This window comes from Staurois parvus, unplaced genomic scaffold, assembly GCF_062004578.1.
Source record: "Staurois parvus isolate SC_StPar_1 unplaced genomic scaffold, SC_StPar_1.0 ptg001302l, whole genome shotgun sequence".
In the NCBI taxonomy this organism is placed as follows: Eukaryota; Metazoa; Chordata; class Amphibia; order Anura; family Ranidae; genus Staurois; species Staurois parvus.
Window position 1 is genome coordinate 3,346,023 of NW_028319098.1, and position 22,478 is coordinate 3,368,500.

At 39.9% G+C, this 22,478-nt stretch overlaps 1 protein-coding gene across 1 annotated transcript in view; it reads left to right on the forward strand.

Moving 5' to 3' along the window:
• LOC149437160 (uncharacterized) overlaps positions 1 to 6,509 on the forward strand; it is a 96,012-nt gene extending 89,503 nt beyond the window's left edge. Inside the window, exon 11 of the mRNA XM_089661001.1 lies at positions 2,510 to 6,509. Coding sequence (XP_089517127.1) covers positions 2,510 to 2,686 — 177 coding nt within the window. The 3' untranslated portion in view covers positions 2,687 to 6,509. The remainder of the gene's footprint in view (positions 1 to 2,509) is intronic.
• The last annotated feature ends 15,969 nt before the right edge of the window (positions 6,510 to 22,478 follow it).

Genomic DNA, 22,478 nt, shown 5'->3' on the forward strand with positions numbered 1-22,478 from the left:
TGTCTCTGTGGGATGGTTGCACTTCCATCTTAAATTTTTGTATCACTTTTGCTACAGTATTCTGACTGATAAGTAAAGCTTTGTTGATCTTCTTGTAGCCTTCACCTTTCTTGTGTAAAGAATTAATTTTCTTTCTCCGGCCTTGTGACATTTCTCTTCCATGGGGTGCCATTGCTGACAGCATGAAATGGGAAGGGGTTTTCTTTGTTAAGTAAGGCCCTTTTATAATCAACTGTCTGCTGGACACCTGTTTAATGAATAATTAGATTCACCTATAATTGAATTCTTGTTAAATCGGAATTTAGCTTTGCTCCTAAGACTTTCATTGGGATATATTAATTTTTGCAACACGGTCTTGAATGAATATGCTAGGAAAAATAATTTTTTGTGTCTGCAAATTAACAAATCTTTTTTGCAATCAATGGCCCACAGTTGTGTGAGTATTTTGTTGTATAGTGTCCCATAGAAATTATTAATTCTGAAAGGAAAGTAAAGGTTTTCTGACAAATCTATTGGGGTGTACTTATTTATGCTGAGCACTGTATATAAATAAAGATGGGACATCAGACTATTAACACTGAGATAGTCACATCAGAACTTACAAATAAATATTAGGATGGTCATCCTGAAACTGATACCTAACTAAAAACAACAAGCATGGAGACATCTGACGCTTCTTGCATGACCCACATGTGCACTTGAACACAAATACATCCTGCACCTTACCTTTTTATATTCCTTCAAGAGGGTGCATGGCCAACAGTGATACAGGGAATCCAACATACAAAAATGAGCAGCACACTGATAGGTAAAGACTCAAAACTTTACTGAGGTCTGAGCATCAAAACTACCAGCATTTTGGAGACATTGTAGCCTCTTTTCTAAAGATGACAAATGAGCAACTGTTGAAATGCTCAACCTTTGTTCCTATGATGCTCACAGAAACACATGCACAGTGCTTTCAGTCCCTCACCCTTGTCCATACTAAGACCCCACCCACTCGTAAGGTGATTTTCTAACCGGCCACAACCTCTCCTGTGTGATGAGTACCAGTGATACTCATTATTGCCCTCTAGAATACCAGTAACAGCTGATAATCGCTAGCCTTTTTTTTTAAATCAGGAGCATTGCTTGCTTTTATTGTGCCAGACAGCCTTACAATAATGATTCAGAATGTTCCTACTTAAACTCCACTCAGCCTGATTGGATAGAACTTGTATAAGGTGAGTCTGGTTAGGGCTAACAATTGAGTATCTAAAGTGTCTGATGAAAGAACTGTTCTTGATGGAGCTTGATCTATATGTGGTGAATGTCAGTTTCTCAGAGGCAGATGCACCAAGTAGTGAAACCATGTCTGTTTCTTAGTAGTCTATGGCAGATGCACCATGTAGCTGAAGCTGTGACTGTCTCTTAGAGGTTTTTGGCAGACACATCATGTAGCTGAAGTTGTGACTGTCTCTTAGAGGTCTATGGCACATGCACCTAGTAGATGAAGATGTGACTCTCCTAAACTGAGCACAGATGGATCAAAGTTCAGCAGGGACTGGACGAATGTTGATCCATGTGTTGCTGCTCCTGCTCGACAAAAGTTGATCTAACAAATTACTTTTGTTGAATAGGCTTGTTGGAATTTTGTTCTTGATCAGCAGCTGCAGACACAGTAGAGTCTCCACTGTCCAGAATACAATGCCTCAGCCGGGAGGATTCTATGGCCACCTTTAGAGGTCTTTGTACCTGAAGCTGCGTCTGTCTCTTAGAGATCTATGACAGATGCACCAAGTGCCTGAAGCTGTGCCTGTCATCTAGTAGTCTATGGAAGATGCCTCTAATAAAGGAGGACATGTCTGTCTCATAGAGGTCTATGGCAGATGCCCCAGGTGGAGGAAAGTGTTTCTGTCTTTTAGGGTTTATCTGTGGTAGATATCACACATAGAAAAAAGTTTTTACCAATTTTTCTTTAATGTGTATACATTAATGACTACTTTTAATCCAAATGTACCTGTGCGGGCAGTTAGCATGTTGTTGTGGCGTAGTAGACAAATAATACGTTTCTACATTAGCCTTTTCTATATTGCCAGGAATGAAGGGTAACACTCTTACTGGTGGTATAATTGATTTCAGAAACTCCCTGTGTTAAAAATAATATTTTGCTTTTTAAACAAGCCAAAGTTTTATAAGTTTTTAAGACATTTTATGTTAAAAAATGTGAGGGAATGAAAAAAGATAAAGATAACTTAGAGCTGAGACAGTACCAGGCCTCAATTTATCAAAAAAATTGTAAGTGATGGGGAATGCCTTAAATACTGTATGCGACAGTGACTTCAGCCAAATCTGGACATAAAACTGTCACGTCTTATGTTCTTCAAGATCACAATTCACTCGTTCATGCATATTTCTACGCTGCCAACCTCTCTGTGTCCATTAATAAACCACCATGCCCATATCACACAATGGTACAGCATGCTAGCAATTCTGTGCATTAAACAACAAATGTCTTTATTCTTCCTAGATTGCAGAGAAAAACGATGAAATCCGCCGCATGCAGGGTCACGTGGACAGCTTGTGCTTCGACTTCAATAGCCTGAAGCTCCATAGAGATCTGGATGAATCTTCTGGGAAACCAGCCTGGCAGCAGCTTTCTAGTATCCTACAAGGTGTTGCAGCTAGAGAAGAACAAACCTCTTAAAATCCATTCTATCTGTATGATCAGCTCTTGTGTTCTGTTTCACTGGGTTCATACCTTGTCTTTTTTGTTTTTAAAAATGCTATTAGGCTGACCTACCTGGCGTATATGATTATATACAGTACCTACAGCAAGATGTCCTATGAGTGTTTCCATCCTCTGTTATTCTAATACCAGTCTATATGGCTTTTATAACACTGGTGACACTAAAGAGCTGGTGCAGGATTGTGGGATGGCTTGCGTATATCCCACCTGCCCCCTGAGCTTTTCTCACCGAGCTTGAACCCTGAATTATGCTGTCAGTAAGGAAGTCTCTACCGAGGAGGGGAAGACAGAAGGGTCTTTGCTTTAATAATTCTTTGAATGAAGTGTAAATAGAGAAGATTTTTGTTTTGATAGATTTATGTATTTAAATCTGGTATGATAGTTGTTTTTTTTTTATTATATCCTAAAGTGACGCTATCACCAAAGGGTCACTGATAGAAAAAAAAAACCCAGCCAATGTAAAGAAATACACTTATACTTGCCTTTCTGATGGCATGGGTCTGGAAACACTACTGCTTCATTGCTCTTTGGTTGTTGCAAGTATTCACAACCTCCCTGGTGTGTATATAACTGCTCTTTACTACAGGACGTAAAAGCCGGTGGAAGAAACAAATGCGGTGGTGGCAGCAGGTGTTCAACTCACCTGAAAGGGTCAAATACCTGCAGCAGATGGGAAGTAGTGCAGCGGCAGCATTTCCAGACATTGGCTGCCAAAAAAGTAAGTATAAATGAAGTGACCCTGTTTAAAAAAAGACAATGCCCAGTGCCTGTCTTCCCTTTTCTCCATTTGTTGAAAGCTTATGATGAGAGATAAGTTCTGTTATCAAAGAATATATGTCCACACAGTGGGGAAAAAATAATTTTATGCCCAGAGGTGACATTTATTTAAAATGGAATCCATCTGAAAGTTCTCTAAAGCTGGCCACACACAGCATAATTTCATATAGTAGTCAATTTAATTTATTTTGTTAAAATCACAAAGTAACTGAACAACATAAAATGGAGTTTTCAACTGACTGCCAGTTGATGGGATTTAAATTGTTCAGATATAACCTGGCAAAAAAAATTACTTTCAATAAAATTAAAATAGTTTTTTTTTCTGTTTTCAATTCAGTCTTTCAATGCACTGTATTGAAGCTGTCAGTTTATTGCCTAGTCTACAAAATTCTGACGGTCAATTGATCTAGTAGACGGTAGATTACTTGGTTTCTGGTGGTAACTTGTGATTGCTTGTGCTAATCCTGGTGGATGGAAAGTAGTTGGAATTGATTAAAAATTGCCATGTCTATGGACTATTTAAGGTGTATTTAAACCCAAGAAAATAATATACTTAGTATTTACTAGTTACTTAGATGTGGTGACTCCATTTTTTTCCTGCTTTTTTTGTAACCTGTTAATCTTGCCAACAACACACTTCTTTTCCTACTATTACAATATTCACTCACTGTAATGTATAGAGGAGAAGCATTGTCACCTCCATAACAAGGGTGAGTCTTCTGTAGTTCACAAAAGTGAACTTGGTAGATACCATTGCACAACGCACAAGGCAGGACTGGGTTTCTGGCAGCACGAAGAGTTATAATGTAACAAAAATCTTGCAATTGTACTGTACTGTATATTTAATAGACCAAAGGGGAGCATATAAGAGACGTTTATTGTTATTGTTTAAATACACTTTAGGTACTGTTTCAGCCAACACAATGCCTTTATATATTGCATACATACTTTTTTCACTTTTAACATAAAGTACACATTCTGTTTTAAAACAAATTTCCAATATCTTCTAATGCCATTGCATAGTTATTGTATTTGTGCCATTTTTTTATATGTAAATACCCTAAATAAAGTTGGTTGTGCCTTCTGGAAATTTAGGGATATACAGTAAAATCTAGGAATGCATTAAATGTTTTTGATGACCTATGGATGAGATAACCTCTAATGTGGTTTTGCTGAAGGGCTATAGAAGAGTTTATTTGGAAAACCTACAAACTTGGAGACTTTTGGTGAAAAGGCTTGTTTGTTTATAGTTGAATGATGATTCCCAATATTCCTCTTGGGTGTGAATAATGAAATAAAACAAAAACGTGTGCAGTGATTCAATGACCTCCTAGCAAATGTGCCTTTTTTTTAATTTTGTCTGAGTAATAAATAGTAACTTCACAGAATAATGATCCTAAGTTGGTTCCTCCTAGGGCTGGCCATTGATATAACAGAAAATTGCATACTTACCCGATGATAATTTTCTTTTCCTGATGCATAAGCATGACAGCATACACATATGGGTACAGGCTCTGCCCCCTGCCCAATCACAGGACTGGTTATACTATATAAATGAGTCACCTCCCCCGGGCGGCATTCTTGTAACTATACTCAATGCAAAGCCCTTAGGAAGGGACCTGTATGCTGTCATGCTTATGCATCAGGAAAGGAAAATTACCGTCAGGTAAGTATACAATTTTTTGACTTCCTGATACAAGCATGACTGCATACACGTATGGGATGTAGCACACCACAAAATATTATTCAATATTGTGTACCAACATACACTCAAATCTAAATATTGCCAATTAATGCTTATTTGGTGCATAATGTGAATCAAAATTAAATTCAAACAAATATCACACACTCCACAGTAAATTAAATAATAAATTAATAATAAACTAATTGTATTACCTATCAAATTTCAAATAATTATAATCAAATATATAATCGATCAACATGGCAAACAAACCAAAATAATATTGTGTGTTATATACTACAACCAAAAATGGTGATAAAGCTTATAAAGTGCCAATATATAAACAATACACACAAAAAAGGTTTGTTTGCCATGTTGATCTATTATATATTTGATTATAATTAATTATGCACCAAATAAGCATTAATTGGTAATATTTAGATTTGAGTGTATGTTGGTACACAATATTGCATAATTAACACAGATTTAGGATGCAGTCACTGTTGAACTGATAATCTTCCACCTGGCTTAGTCGATTTTAAATTGACTTTTGCCAAGTCGAGTAATGCTTAAGGGGCATCCACAGTTCAAATTTTGTCAGATTCAGCAGAAATCAGTTGAAGTTTGATTCGTCTATCTATGGATTGTATATGGCTTTGCTAATTCTGACAATGAGGAAGCAGTGCAAAGGAACAAATTATACATGCCTGTGTTTGCTCTAGTATGGGTCAGCTAGGCTGTAAGACCAAGCAAAAGCTCATCTAGCACCAACTGTGGAGGTTTCCACTTGAGACAAGACAAGATGCTCACCTTATGACAGGAATGGTCCTGATTGTTAGTAGTGTTAGCAGTAGTACATAATAGTTTGTGCTACGTAAAGAGCATTCACCATAATCATGGGTTTATTTACTACAGCCACCCAAAGACATAAGCCAGTGCTTATCAGATTAGTGAACAATATTTAATATGAAGGACCTTTCATACAAAAGGTTAAGTCATGAAAGGTAATGACCTTTCCTGCCAGCAAGAACATATGTTCATGAAAATACACATGCTGTGGAGCCAGGTTATATGTAAACAGTGTTTCCAAGAATAATAAAGCTGTCTTCCTAAAGTGAACCTGTACTTCATTTTAAACGTTTACGTTGTGCCTAAGCGCAAAGGCAAGATGTTTATTGCCTTTTTTAAAGCCCTGTACACATGATGAGAATATCATACGTATGATTGTCTGGGTTTTTTTGCATGCTAGTCTCCATATCGAAAATGAAGAGGTCACTAAAGTCACGATAATTCTCGTATGACAAAATAAAAATTTGGAAGTGATGTAATGTATTGTATTTTTGAATTAAAACTGTGCTGATTAAACGAAAATTGTGCGATATGGTACCGTATGAGAAAAATGTTCGTGCTTGTCCCTAACAATTTTGGACGAAAGCTGTGTACTAACAATCAGATTATCATATGATCACTTTGAAAGCGGTATTTTTCGTGCAATTCTCTGATCATACATACTAGGCTTTAGGCATATTCTGAAAATCCGCAACTGGTTACGTATTTTATTGCAGATTCTTGCCTTCTGCTGTTCAAAAGAAACTGCTAAAGGTTATGTAATTTCTCAAACTGACTTCTAAGTGGGAGAGAGTGCCTGCACCTCAACCACCTGGGCGCTGTTGATATAAAAAACAATCCCACTCTCCTTTGAGTCTTAAGCAGGCCATAGAGTATACAATTTTCTTTCCTTCTACCATGGGTGAAAGGGAAGAAAAGGGAAGAAAATTGTTTGATTCCCCTATCAACACAATCAATGTTGATGCAGGAATCCCTCCCTCCCTCCCACAGCGCTATTGTGTTCTGCTGGTGGGGAGCCTTTCCTGCCAGCACAACACATTGATCACTGCTAGTGGCTATAGTTACAGGCAGTAATCATATGAAAAAAATCCAACAGGCTGGTTGTACTGAAGTCAGTCAATGGGTAACTTCAGTACAACCAGCCTGCCCATAAATGGATTGAATCTCAGTACATTTGTTACCTCATCCCTTTAAAACCGAACACATCTTAATTACATATTCATACATACAAGCACATATTACACAGTTTATGAGGCTAATTTAATGCACATAAGGCACTAAGTGAATTTAAAGTGGAACCGTACTGCATCTGAGCTCAACAAATCAAAAATTCTATTTAATTAATTTATAATATTCAAAGTAAATTCACCCATGCATGCATGTCTCCATGCTTTATTTGCCTGAGAAATCACTTTGAAAACACCCCAAAGCATTTATAGCTGTGGCCATCTTGAGTAAGGGAAGTTGATTCATGTATCATTTACTTCCTGGCAGGCCCAGACTGGCCATAGGGCACTCCGGGAATTTGCCCAGTGGGCTGAGGCCGCCAGACCGCATGTCCTTGTGGAGCCCAAAGCTGAGCTGCACCATTGAGCCTAACATCCACCAGCTCCGTGATATCTATTAGCAAAGTGTCATTTCTTCAGTGTTGTCACATGAAAAGATAGAATAAAATATTTACAAAAATGTGAGGGGTGTACTCACTTCTGTGAGATACTGTATGCCCAAAATCCACAACTGGTTAGTATTTTATCACAGATTCTTGCCTGCTTCTGTTCTGAAGGTCATACCATGACATTTCTCAAGTGGGAGAGACTGTCTTCATTGGAGCACTCTAATGCTGCCTTTACACCTATCTAATTTTGTTTGAAAATTTGGACAAGAAAGTCTAAAAATTGCTCATCCAACCATTTTATGATGCCTTCATGAACCCAAATAATTTTGAGTGACTTTTCAGTTGAGTACCTTGGTAATGTGTTAATCTTTGTATTGAAGAGATATAATTCAATTTACAGCAACAAACAAACATTTTAATTCTGGATTCACTTTGACAAGTACATGGCATAACACTATATATGACTTTTCTCAGCCAGGAATGAGTTCAATAATTAGAAATTTGTTAATTCTCATTAGATTTTACAAAAACAATTTTCATCCTTGTCCTATGATTTTTTTTATTTTTTTTGCTTGCTCTGTTCAAAATCAAATGTCAAATCATCCCCTTTAACTCTTAGATAATCAAACATATGTTCTGAAAATGAAGATTTCCTAACAACATTTGTACAGGTGTAAGGCCAGCTTTAGGGGCTTATTTAAAAAGCAATGACTCTTATCAACATTTTATGTGAGGAACCATCCAGGTGCATTTGTTTTAAATGGGAGCAACTGGTTCTCCACCAGCGGCTGTTCATGGATGTTCACATTCTCGGCTTTATAAATAGACCCCTTAGTGTTGTAATAAGAAATTAAACAATGCACCCTCTTTTTTGTCTTAGGACTCTAATCATATGATGCTTGCCATTTGTGAGATACAGTATATCAATAAATAAATAAATCAGCGGTTTGCCTCCTTTGCTCTACATACAGTATTTGTCCATCAGGTAATTCACCATAGTTTTAAAGTGCATACACCACCCGTGTGTTCCCTGGGTCTAGTCACTTTAAACTCTGTTCAGCTAGCATCTTGATTTTCCATTATTCCATGTGAAATCATGATCCCTGTACATTTGTATACCAAGTGTTGCAGCATTGCATTTTCCAAGCCAAATCCTATGCACATTCACACTTGAAGAGGACAAATTACTTTTATCATTGATCTGATGACTGTTTCCTGTAGAGAACCTGTAATGCTTATTGCTGCTCATTTCCACATTCTCCATTGTACACAATGGCTGCATTTCACTTATTCTGCATTTGAGGGTTAAGTCTGAACTTCTCATTTGCATTTGTGCCTGCTGGGGAATTTTATAACTCCATAGGCAAATGCCTGGCAATTCTAATCAGGCAAATGCATACATATAGATTGTACTGTTAATAATAGATATGCCCGATTGTAATCATAGCAAGCCTGCTGGCGAACTAGATGAAATGCAGACAAGCATCTGCACTGCATATGTGTCTATTGTGAGTCTGGTGTGTGTTTGGGGGTGGAGGGAGGAGATGTGACTCTGCTCAGGGCCACCTGTTGCCTATCACTGTCTCAGATTATCTGTAGAATTTAATGGACAGTGTAGGACTGACCAGTACAAGAGCCTGGTCTCACCAGAGATAAAGATTTTGGATTTCAGTAATTAACTGCTTAGCAGTCCTCACTGGAGCATATTGATTGGCTGATTGCTAATCATTTAAATAGTGTGATTCTGGATTGTGACTGCTGTGTACATGGATGGGTGTGAAGGTCACTCTGTGTGTCCATCTGTCACAAAGTTTTCCCTTCCTAGATAATAAATAAATAACCCATTGACATGAATCAGTCCTTAGTACCATCCTATTGTGATGGCAGTAATGCAGCACATGTAATATATGAATTTTACATGTTCTCATGTTATCGTGTATGCACAAAAGAAGTGAGAGAAGCTGGGTTTATTCATATGTACGTATATTCACATTATATATATATTATTATTATACAGGATTTATATAGCGCCAACAGTTTACGCAGTGCTTTACAACATTATTATTATTATAATATAGGATTTATATAGCTCCAACAGTTTACGCAGCGCTCTACAACATAAAGGCAGACAGTACAATTTTTTTGATTGAAAAATATACTTTATTTACAGAAGTATAAAAAAACACGATACTCGTAATCGGTGTATATCTCACCCTATACTGCGACGCAACGCATAATACACCACATTGCAATATAGTTCCAGGCATACAATAAATACATTCACTCAGCGGTATGATACCTGGCGTGGTGAACAAATCCCTGGACCATCACGTCATGCATAACGCCGCTTACCCCGAGACCATAGCATGCTTGGAAAACATTTCCCATATTCACAAAATCATGCAAGATACGATTAGTACAGTTTACAATAAGCATTGGGTGTGTGTGTGGGGGGGGGGGAGGGGAAAAGGGGTCACAGGCCCGAAGCTTTATTGAAGGGGCAAAGACACGCAAGGGGGAGTAGGGGGAAGGGGAGATCTTCAGACGTCCCCTTCCTCCTTAAAGTCCATCAAAGTATAGTCCCTGAGCAGACTGAAGATCAGTCTGCGGCAGTCCTCAATGGACATCCTCTCCCGCTGGTGGATGAGGCGCTTCCTGGTGCACCATAAAGCGTCCTGAAAACAACACAGCACCCGCCAGGCGCTGTCAATGTCCTCCAGGGTAAAAACAGAAAAGTCCATTCAACACCCCAAAGTGTGTGATGGCTGTCTGTGGCACAAAGTCCTTGAGTTCAGGTTCCAGGGCCCTCAACAGGTCCTGAGCAAAAGAGCACTCCCAGAAAACGTGCTGAGCCGTTTCCTCGTGGATGATGCAGAAGGGGCAGTGCCTGTATCTGCTCAGGTTCCTGGCATGTCCTGAGAGGCAACCCCCCTTGGATTGCCATCCATGCCAGGTCTTTGTGCCTGTTGGTGAGGATCTTTGAAGAAACATTCCTCCAGACCACCTTGCAGGTGTCTGAAGGCAGGCCTGGAACCGACTCCAAAATGTCACTTGCTCTGATGAGCTTGTAAATGATCTTCGGTTTCCACAAGTCAGGCTTGACTCCCTGTAGCCCCTGCTCCTTGATAAACTTGAAGGTATCCAGGTAGTACCAAGGAGTGTCCCAGTTGTAGGGGATGGAACTGTCCCAATTGTCCCATCCGAGGGACCTCTAGAGAGGCAAAAGGAAGAATCCGCCAGAATCCATAATCCTTTTCGGCAAAGTCCTGCGGATGCAGTTGCAGGCAAAGAACACCCTCAGTTAGGTGGCGATGTCGGGCACGCCCTTACCGCCCTTGAGGGGTTCCTTGAACATGACTGCCTGCTTCACTATGTCCATCTTGGAGCCCCAGATGAAGTGAAACACCGCCCTGGTGATGGCCTTACAGGTGTTGACCCGTGGGGGCCAGGCCTGGGCGAGGTACTGCAACACGGAGAATCTCGCGAAGCACGAAGTCGATCGTGGAATGCACAGATCCATCGGGGAGATGTTCTTGGAGATGTTACAGAGATTGAGGTGGCAAGCTATTGACAGTAATTGGATGTGGGGCCGAAAGGATAGTTCAGAGTCCAGGATCACACTTAGAACCTTGGCACGCAGGGACAGGTTAATGGTTGAGCTGTTGATTTTGACAGAGAGGTCGGAGGAAGGGGCACGTAGGGGAGGAAATATTATGAGCTCGGTTTTGGATAGATTGATTTTCAGGAAGTGGTATGACATCCAGTCTGATATGTCTGTTAGTAGATTAGTGATGTGTATGAAGACTAATGGAGTGAGCTGAGGTGTAGAGAGATAGATTTGGGTGTCATCAGCATAGAAATTGAAAGCCATGGGATGCTATCAACTGACCCAAGGAGGAGGTGTAGATTGAGAATAGGAGAGGTCCAAGAACAGAACCTTGAGGAACCCCAACGGAAAAAGGAAGAGGAGATAAGGAAGTAGAATTGTAAGTGACACTGAAGGTGCAGTGGGAAAGGTAGGATGAGAACCAGCAAAGCATACAGTTGCAAAGACCCAAGGAATAGAGTTCTTTGAGGAGGAGGGAGTGGTCCACAGTGTCAAAGGCAGCAGGGAGGTCCAGAAGTAGGAGTACAGAATAGTGTCCATTGGGTTTAGCCATTAGTAGTTCGTGTGTGAGTTTAAGGAGAGCGGTTTCCAGGCGTTTCCAAGGAGTTCAAGGAGTTTGGAGAAAAAGAGGAGTAAGGAGATGGGTTGTAGGTTGTTAAGATTGGTTAGGTCTAGTGTGGGCTTTTTAAGTATGGGGATGACTAGTGCATGTTTTAGAATGTTGGAAGATGCTGGAAGAGAGGGAGAGATTGAAGATGTGAGTTAGAGAGTGTAGAATAGAGCCAGAGGGTGAACATAGTATTTGCGACAGAACAGGGTCCAGGGGGCAGGTGGTTAGGTGAGCATTAGAAAAAAGTTTAGCAACTTTGTCTATAGCAGTGTGGTTGAATGCAGGAAGTAGTGATTGTACCTGTGGACATGGAGTGTTAAATAGGGGAGGTATCTGCACATTTGAGATTTCATTGTAAATTGTATCAATCTTCTTTTTGAAGTGATTGACAATCTCCTGGGCAGGGAGTGAGTTGATGGGTGGAGGCAGTGAAGGACGAAGAAGAGAGTTGAAGGTAGAGAAGAGTTGATGGGGACAGGATGAAAAAGTGTTAATGAGAGTGATGAAATAGGTCTGCTTGGCAGTAAGGAGGGGGGAAAAGTATTTCTGGAGGGCAGATTTATATAGGTTGAATAGGTTGAAGTCTTTCTGAGACTTCGTTTTCTGCCACAGACGCTCTAGAGCACGGCTATGTTTTTTCAGACTTCTGGTGTCATCTGTTTGCCAAGGTTGTAGGACTCGGGGCCTGGATGTGTGTGTAATGAGGGGGCAAGCTTGTCTAGGGAGGATGACAGGGAGCTTTTGTAGACAGAAGTGGCTAGATTGGGGCAAGACAGTGGTGGGATTTTGTCATGGAGGTGGTCAGTAGCAGAGTAGAGAAGAGAAGGGTTGAGGTTTGCAAAGGTTTCTATGGATATCTCTTAGGCCATTGAAGAGAAAAGCGGTGGAAGACAGGGAGAGAGTGAAACCAATAAGGTGGTGATCAGAGAGTGGGAGAGGATTGTTGGAGAGGTTCCACAGTGCATAGATAGGAGAATACAAGGACAAGGGTGTTGCCACTGGAGTGAGTGCAAGCCTATATCCATTGCTTCATGTCAAAAGAGGAGGTTAGACTAAGAAATTTAGAAGTGCCAGGAGTATTGACATTGACAGGGATATTAAAGTCACCAAGAATGATTGTGGGGATATCAGAAAAGAGAAAGTAGGATATATACTGTATATTAACAAATGGTATTATGTATGAAAAAATTGTTTATCTATTTACAGGATACAAAATCACTTTTGCCATGGAGATATATATATATACATATACACACACACGCGCCCTACCCGCACCACCATTCATGGCCTCCGCTGTCAATAATCACCGGGTCCCGGCCGGTGATTACTCGCCTGCATTGCTGAGTATCTCCAATGGGGGAGAGACCTGTGTATAAACACACATCTCTCCCCTGTCAGCTCCTGCACACTGCTTTGCATGGCTCTGCATAGCAGAGCCATACAAAGCAGTGTGCTTACAGTGGAAAGCACACACACAGCATACTGTGAAACAGCACACAGTTTACCCTTTGATCGCCCCACATGTTAACCCCTCATTGCCCAGTGTCATTAGTACATTGTCAGTGCTTTTTATTAGCACTGATCACTTTATTGGTGTCACTGGGGATGTCAATGACACCAAGTCAGTTCCCCCCAGTGTCAGAATGCCCGCTGCAGTCGCTGATTGCTGCCATTACTAATAAAAAAAAAGAAAAAATTCCAGTATATACAGTATACCGCCATTAGTAAACGCTAGAATTTTCATGTAAGCCAATTAATTTACACGTATTGGGATTTTTGTTTAGCAAAGACATGTAGCAGACTACATTTTGGTATAAATTTATGATGAAATTTGATTTTTTTACATTTTTTTGGACATGTTTAATAGCAAAAAGTTAAAAATATTGTTTTATTCTCAAAATTTGTCTTTTTTTGTTTATAGAGCAAAAAATAAAAACACACAGGCGATCAAATACCACCGAAAGAAAGCTCAATTTGGAGGAAAAAAGGATGTAAATTTAATTTGGGTGCAGCACTGCATGACTGCGCAATTGTCAGTTAAAGTAATGCAGCGCCGTAACACAACAAAATGGCCTGGTCGGGGGGGGGGGTAAATCCTCTGAAGGGCAAGTGGTTAATTGTGTTGAAAAACTAATCACAGACATGCCTCAAAACTATTTTCTTTTAATATTCCAACCTTCTAGCTTTAGGAAACACTAAAAAAATTTAAAATAAAGAAAAGTGTAGTCAGTTGCTGATAAAGCAGAGGAAAAAAAAATCTGAAATCACTCAATTCTGAGGAAAATATTATGGAATCATGAAAAAAAAACACTACAGTACACCACTAGTACTTTGTTGCACCACCTCTGGCTTTTATAACAGCTTGAATTCACTGAGGCATGGATTTTACTATTGACAAACAGTATTCTTCATCAGTCCAGCTCCAGCTTTATTTTATTGCAGTTGCCAGATCAGCTTTGCACATTGGAGCCTTGTCATGGACTATTTTCTTTAATTTCCACCATAGATTTTCAATTGGATTGAGGTCCGGACTATTTGCAGGCCATACTATAGTCATTGAATGTCTTTCTTGAAGAAAAGTTTTCACGGCTTTTGCCCTATGGCAAGATGCATTATCATCCTGAAAAATGATGTCATCATCACCAAACATCCTTTCAATTAATGGAATAAGAAAAAAAAAGTGTCTAAAATCTCAATATAAACTTGTACATTTGTTGAAGATTAAATGATGGTCATCTCCCCTGTACCTTTACCTGACATGCAACCCCATATCATCAATGATTGTGGAAATTTGCATGTTTTCTTCAGGCAGTCATCTATATACATTTCATTGGAATGGCAACAAACAAAAGTTCCAGCAACATCACCCTGCCCAATGCAGATTCATTATTCATCACTGAATATCACTTTTATCCAGTCATCCACAGTCCATGATTGCTTTTCTTTGGCCCATTGTAACCTTTTTTTTCTGTTTAAGTGTTAATGAAGGTTTTCTTTTGGTATTTCTGTATGTAAATCCCAATTCCTTTAGGCAACGTCTTACAGTTAGGTCACAAACATTGACTCCAATTTCTGCCCATTTGTTCCTCATTTGTTTTGTTGGGCATTTTCTGTTTTCAAGGTATATTGCTTTAAGTTTTTTATCTTGACGCTTTGATGTCTCTCTTGGTCTACCAGTACGCTTCCCTTTTGCAATCTTCCCATTTCATTTGTATTTGGTTCAGATTTTAGACACAGCTGACTAGGAACAACCAACATCATAGTTACATAGTTAGTCTGGCTTAAAAAAGACAAAAGTCCATCCAGTTAAACCATTAATAAAAAAAAAGTTATAATCCTATACCCACAGTTGATCCAGAGGAAGGCAAAAAAACCTAGCAAAGCATGATCCAATTTGCTCCTGCAGGGAAGTAAACTCCAATCTTTTTCAACATTCTGTGATGCTTTACCTTCTTGAAGAAGTTTTATAATCCTCTCATTTGTTTCAACTGACATCTCTTGTACTGGAGCCATGATTCATGTCAATCAGCTTTGTGGAACAGCTCACCAAGGTGTGCAAGCACTCTTTTTTTTTAACTGCAGACTAATTAGCAGATGTAATCTGCTGCAGATGTTTGTTTTAGAACTGCAAAGTACTTAGTGATTCCATAATATTTTCCACAGAATTAAGGGATTTCATATTTTTTCCTCTGCTTAATCTGCAAAAACAGTTGGAACTGACTACAGTTTTCTTTCTTTTTTTTAAGTCTTTCTTATAGCCAGAAGGTTAGAATGTTGAATGAAAACTGTTTTGAGGCATGTCTGTGACTGTTTTTTTTTTCTACACAATTGAAAGAACATTTACCAAGAGTGGTGATTCCATACTTTTTGCCAGAGGTTGTAGATGATTACTCCACAAGTGAACTACCAAGTAGAATAGAAATCAAAGCTGATGTTTTGTTATTTTTTTTTATTGCTATGCTTCACCATGGTCTATTATATAATAAAGTGTGTCCCATATTCGGCTGGCTTCTGCGTGGTGTTCAACTCTACTCCCCAGTGCTGCCAGATCCTACTCGCAAAGTTTATCTTTTGTCACTACTGGAGTTAACATCAGCCTCTGCGAGCATGGAAGAGTTGCAGAGTTTGCTCGCCACTTCCACCTGCCTCCTCTATTCATGGAAGTGTTTATATTTTATCCCAGAATGCAACGTTATTTTTTGTGATTGGTAGATCCTGTCATTTGTCTGCCCATCCTACAGAAAACTTTATGCACCTAAAAAAACATGACTGTAAAATACATAAACCTGGTTATGGATCTTACCATCCTGTCTATTGGTCCTTATTGTGATCGTGTGTTGCTGTGATCATCCCAACATTATTAACCACTTGCCCTCCTGAGGATTTACCCCCCTTCCTGACCAGGCATTTTTTGGGTTACAGCGCTGCGTTACTTTACCTGACAATTACACAGTCTTGCAAAACTGCACCCAAATGAATTGTACATTCTTTTTTCCCACAAATTGAGCTTTCTCTTGGTGGTATTTGATCACTTGTGTGTTTTTTTAGTTTTTGCACTATAAAAAAAAAAGATTGACAATTTTGAGAAAAAAACAATATTTGTGACTTTTTGCTATTAAACATGTCCAGTAAGAAAATTAAAAAAGTCAAATTTCGCCATAAATTTATGCCAGACTGTATTCTGCTACATGTCTTTGCTAAAAAAAGTTGTGTAAATTAATTGGTTTATGGGAAAAGTTATAGGGTTTACAAATGGCGGTATAGTTACTGGAATTTTTTTTTTTTTTGCTGGTAATGGCGGTGATCATCGATAGCGGTACTGCGGCGGGCATTTTGACACTGGGAGGAACTGACCTGGTGTTACTGACATCCCCAGTGACACCAATATAGTGATCAGTGCTAAAAAAAAAAGCACTGACTTTGTACTAATGGCACTGGGCAGGAAGGGGTTAACATGAGGGGCGATCAAAGGGTTAACTGTGCACAGCCATACAGAGCAGTGTGCCCTGAGCCGACAGGGAGGAGGACCATTAGTAACCAAGCAGTCCTCTTCCCCATTGGAGATGCTCGGTAATCACCGTGCGGACCTGGTGATTGACAACCGCGGTTGTGGCTACCCGGAAATACAAAATCACGTACATATACGTGATTTTGCACACCCCTACCATCCTGTAGCCAGGGGAATATCTACCGCAAGGCAAACAAGGCGTTTTTAGGGGGGCGGCACCGCCCCCCTGGGAAGAAGGGACCTTTTGAGCTGGACAGCAGGAAGATCGATGTGGTGGGGCATGGGGGAGGGCAGTTGCAGAGCAACGATCATGTATCTCTTCCCTCCAGCAGCTGATGAGCCAGGACCAGGGGACAGCCTGGAGCAGGGAGAGCTGCAGAGAGGAAAGAGCTCAGAGGAGGTGAGCTGTGTTGTCTTCTGTGGGCTCTCCCTCCTGTCATCCATCCAGATTACACACTGGCAGATCGTATGAGACTGCACACACCTCTCCCCCCCTTCCTGTTGCCCAGAGATCAGCAGCCCTTGGAGATGGGGGGGGGTGGTCCCATATGATCTGAGGAAGAGGATGGGGGGAGAGGGGGGGAGAGAGAGTGAAGAGAAAGAGAGGGAAGAGAGAGAGAAAGGAAAGAGAGAGAGAGGGAAGAGAAAGAGAGAGGGGAGAGAGAGGGGCGGAGAAAGAGAGAGGGAGAGAGAGAATCATATATACATACACACACTTATTGAACTCTCTCGCTCTCTCATTGGGGAGGGGAGGGGGCACAACATTTTTGTGTTGCCTAGGGCAGCACAAAATCTCAATACACTACTGTCTGTAACAGTATATCTGCTACAGGGCAGCAGGTTAATGTGCAATAATCTGCTATAGAGTGCTATACAAACTGTGGGTTAAATGTAGGAGTCATCGTAGATCACTATACAGAACTGTGCTATAGGAGAATGGCGAACCTAATCAGATGAATGTTTGATCCATAAGATGTTCTTGGATGTTCTTGCCAGTTTTTAAAGAACTTCTTTGAGGGCCATACATAGGCTGCTGTTGCTGGAAACCTTCTGAAAATGACTTCCTGCTGTTCACCTGCCTTCAGTACTTTTTTAAAAAAAAGTATGCAGTCACTTCTGATATTCAAAATTGGTTTTGGTCAGTGGATAGTAATGAACAGTTGATTTAGGCTGGCCATAGACGGGCCGTTTATCGGCCGAATTGTCGGCCGATGAACAAAAAATCGGTCGGCCCCGTTGCTGATGCTGGCACCAATGTCCATGAAAAACGTTCGTTTTTCGTGGATTTTCCAGCATGACCGATAAAAATAAATGAGAAGATCCACGAAAAACGGCCGATGGGCTGGCCCCACTAACGGCGTAAATATCAGCTAATTTTTCGTGCGGACGAAAATTCGGCCGATAAACGACCCGTCTATGGCCTGCATTAGGCTGGGTCTGATTATTAAGCTGGCCAGATATGGATTGAAATCTGGCTGGCTCAGCAGTGACTGACCAAATTTCAATCCATGTTTGACCCCTGTGGTTGAACAGAAGTTGAGCTACAGATAATGAAGGATTCCTGCAACCACATTGTGTGGATGGGGAAACCAGGCCAATTTTTTGTTCAACCCGCTGATTGGATGAAAAAACTGACCCATATATGGCCAGTTCAGGTAAGTGTTTGATGAAGGCAAAGGTGTTGTTTCTACATTGATAAATACAGAAAGTTTAAATGTGGGGTGTAAGTGTAGTTGGACTGTATGTTAATGATGTCAACTCACAGTCAGATTTATTTTCTAAGTGTGGGAATACAAAATTAAAGTAGTATTGCAGTCAAATTCTAACTAAGCCTAAATCTGCTGTGTACTGTGGGAGACCAGATAAAGTGAATGCAGGGTCCTGGGTTTAGTAAAACTTTCAGGGCTAAACGTGCTTAGCACTTAGGCACATTTAGATGTGGTTAGGTGCTTTTTGGCATTTTTTTTCAGCCAAAACATCCCTTTCTTAAACATACAAGGGATGGGGTTTTTTTTTCTGTCTCTAAACGCTCCTGCCTCTAACCTGTGAATGCCTGCATGTGCATGGACACATAGGCTAATGTGGAGAGGTGTTTAGAGGCAGAAAACAAAGTAAACTGCCTGTAAAACAGGCTTTTTGAGCCCAAGTGTGCATGAGGCCCTACAGTAAAATAGATGAAACTCAGTATTATATGAATATTTTTGGCTGGACTCCATGTCCAATGGATATCTTTGCTGAAAGAAATATGTGGCTGTCATTACTGAACGCTCCTTCTGAAAATCCTTGGCTGTTGTGTCAATTTTGCTTGATTTAGCTAACGTAGAACACATACAGTATGTAGATCAGGAATTCTGACTTTTCTTGCAGCATGCTTGTTCTGGGTCCATGGCTCAGAAAGTAATGAAACCAGCATTGCATTCAGGCAATTAGCATTTTTAGTAAAAATCAGTATTTGTATATTGCTCTCAGTACAGGCTTCATTCCAAGTAGTAAGGATGTCCTTGTTAGGTTAATGATGTTACCAGCATCCCTGCCCCTTTGAAAGGTGCTGCTTGGGGGCGCGAGGAATTCCATGGTTGCAGCTGATTGGGACAATAAAAAATTCAAGAAGAGTGGTGAGGTCTTCCTGGCACACTTCTTGATAACGTCAGGGTGATGCAATGCATTGGGGGCGTAACCAGAAGTGACATCATCATGCAAAGTACAGCTGGAAGTGACGTCACTGTATACCTGGGATGATCAACAGTGGTAACTCACAATGTTTGTATGAAGGAGGAGATGTAATAGCAATGATGGACCATTAATGTTTTTTAATATGTGATATAACTTTGGTGAAAGGAATAGCACTTTTAAATGTGAGTAGGTATTCTGTGGTTTTTGGTTTTTAATAATATGAGATGGTTTTTATACTATGGCAGATTTCCTTTGTCTTCCGTATCACTTACCTGTGATTGCACTTCAGCATTGATGAGATAAAAGGTAGATGTTCCAGGCTTGCTGTGGATGGTGAATCCTCTGTTTTAAATCAATGACTTACCTGTAGTGGGTGGTCATATTTAGTCTGTGAGTTCTCTGGTGTGGCAATGGTGGATCACAACAACACTTTTCTGAAGAGCACAGTTTAATCAGCACTTCTTTGGCACAGTGGATAACATTAGACACCTAATTGGTGGCACATTGACACCTAATTGGTGTTTGTGTATATATATATATATATATATATATATATACACACACACATTTGTGGAATGTTTATTTCATTTATTTATATTCACTTCACATTTCACTGGTTAGCGCTGCATATCGATTGGGACAATAGCTTGCTGTTATGTGACAGTTCCCCGTAGCTTCAAGCCAAACTCAGTTCGGCCCGAACCTCAGCTCATTCTTATTCCAGAGTAAACAGCCATTGTGCACTTTCACATGTTTAGATCCACGCAGTACACAATTTGTCATTTTTGGTAGACCTAAGCTGGCAAAACATTACTAGAGCAGATTGGACTTCCCAGAATGGTTTGGGCTAGATCATGCGTACTCAGCCTGTAGCCCTAGATCTTCAATGGGCATTTCCTTAGCAGATTTAACCATACATGCACCTCTACCAAATATCCAAATTGTGTTAAAAATAAAGAAAAAGATGCAAGACAACACAGATATACCAACACAAGCAGTTGTGGTTTGAATAGATTTTTGATTTAACCCCTTTGATGTCCTATGTCATACTTCTTCAACTTTGTTATCCTGAAGGAACCCTAAAAAGATTCACAGGTCACAGAGAACCTCTGAAATAATTTTCTGATCTACATTTAACAACACGTTAACATGATCCGTGAGTTGTAGCTATAATAATATAATAAGTAAAAGAATAAATAATACAATTAACCTTTTTGGTGTAAAATCTGTGCTTGATTTTTGCTTTACAAATACTCAGTTCAGTGGCAAGAACACATTTGCATTAGCAATCAGTAGTAAAAATACATTTGCATTGGCATTTAATGCTAAAACTACGACTGTTAAATATCCTTTTTTAATAAACCTACTTGTTGTAGATATACTTTTTATTAAGGTTTGGTGGTAAACATAATCTACACTGTCATTTTTATAATCTACATCGGCACTCAGTGCAAAATAACTTGCATTGGTTTTTAGTGGTAAATGTGTACTGCATTGATATTCATTGATAAGTGTACTCTACATCGGTGTTCAATGGTTTCCCTTTTCCTTCCATGTTACTTACCTAAAGCTAGCCGTACACCCACAGTTTTCTTTTATTTAGCCTGCTGGCTGAACTTTAGAGATCTATCAGATTACTCCATCCTCACTAAACAGAGCTCACTGGACAAATCTCTCGTTTTAGCATTTGTATTCTGACAGACGGTGCTAACGTCTTTTGGTGTATTAGAAAAGAGTCTGCATTTGATTGGATGCAAACACTGTTCAGCCAGCCATTTTTTTTTTACCAATGAAAGGATGTTGGGTAGAGTAGTGCCAACAGGTCCACTCGCCAACCAAATTTCATAATGAACCAGCCGAAATCCACTCAGTGTATGGCCAGCTTAAGAAACTGAAGTTCCTTTCATCATCTTACACAGCATGCTCACAATAGTGACCAAAAAAGCCACAATTCAAAGGGTGCCATTGGACAGATATATACCAGCATTACCCAGTGCTGGAATACATGGCATTGTTGGGGAGACATAAATCCACCACAGCATTGACCACAGCAGGGAGAACATTGAAGAAATGTTCTGTTGGGTGGACATGAACCTGCTGCAAAGGTGGCCAGTTGCAGAACCCCTGGGGACTTCTTTCAGCATTATCCACAGTAGGGGGAACATTGAGGCCACCATTAGTTGGGTGGATCTAAATCCACTGCAACACTGACTAGTAACAGAACGCCAGTGAGTTGATCACAGCACTTTAGGGTTCCGTGGAACCCTAGTTAGGAAACCTTGTCCTAGAGGATAAAAACAGAGCAAGAAAGTTAGGAGTATTCCATACAGAATCAGACATTGGCAGTTTGGAACCAAATCAACCTTTTCTGGCCAATAATCTGCACATCTACAGTTAACATTAATGAATAACACATGCACAAAAAATCTCCTTTATTATATAAAATCTCAGTGCTGGATCTGCCCTCCTAAGCCGTGTTGGCTAAACTGCTTCTTTCCCTCATCCTCTGTGGTGACCCTACATTTGTGTTTTTTTCTGTAAGACTAGCTACTATAGTTGCAAACACTGTTACTAATCTTCCTGTTAGTTTGTCTGATAAAGATACAATGAACATATTTCTATTTGTAGTCAAGCTCATGACCCATTTGTGTTCCACCCTAATATACCCAATTGGGATATAATTACAATCATGCTGCTGTCTTTTTTCTTTTTTCTACCAACATGAACACAAAAATAAAAGAACTGTTATGAACTATGACCAGTTCTGCCCCTAACTGTCTTACGTTTTTATGATGGAATTGAGAGTCACATTCAGATTAAAGCAACAAATTTCCTAATTTGGCTGGAGCTCAATATCCGTCCCCCTTAAAACACAAAGACAATAATATGTACAATGAATTACCAATTGTATATAACAGCTCTTGTAAGAC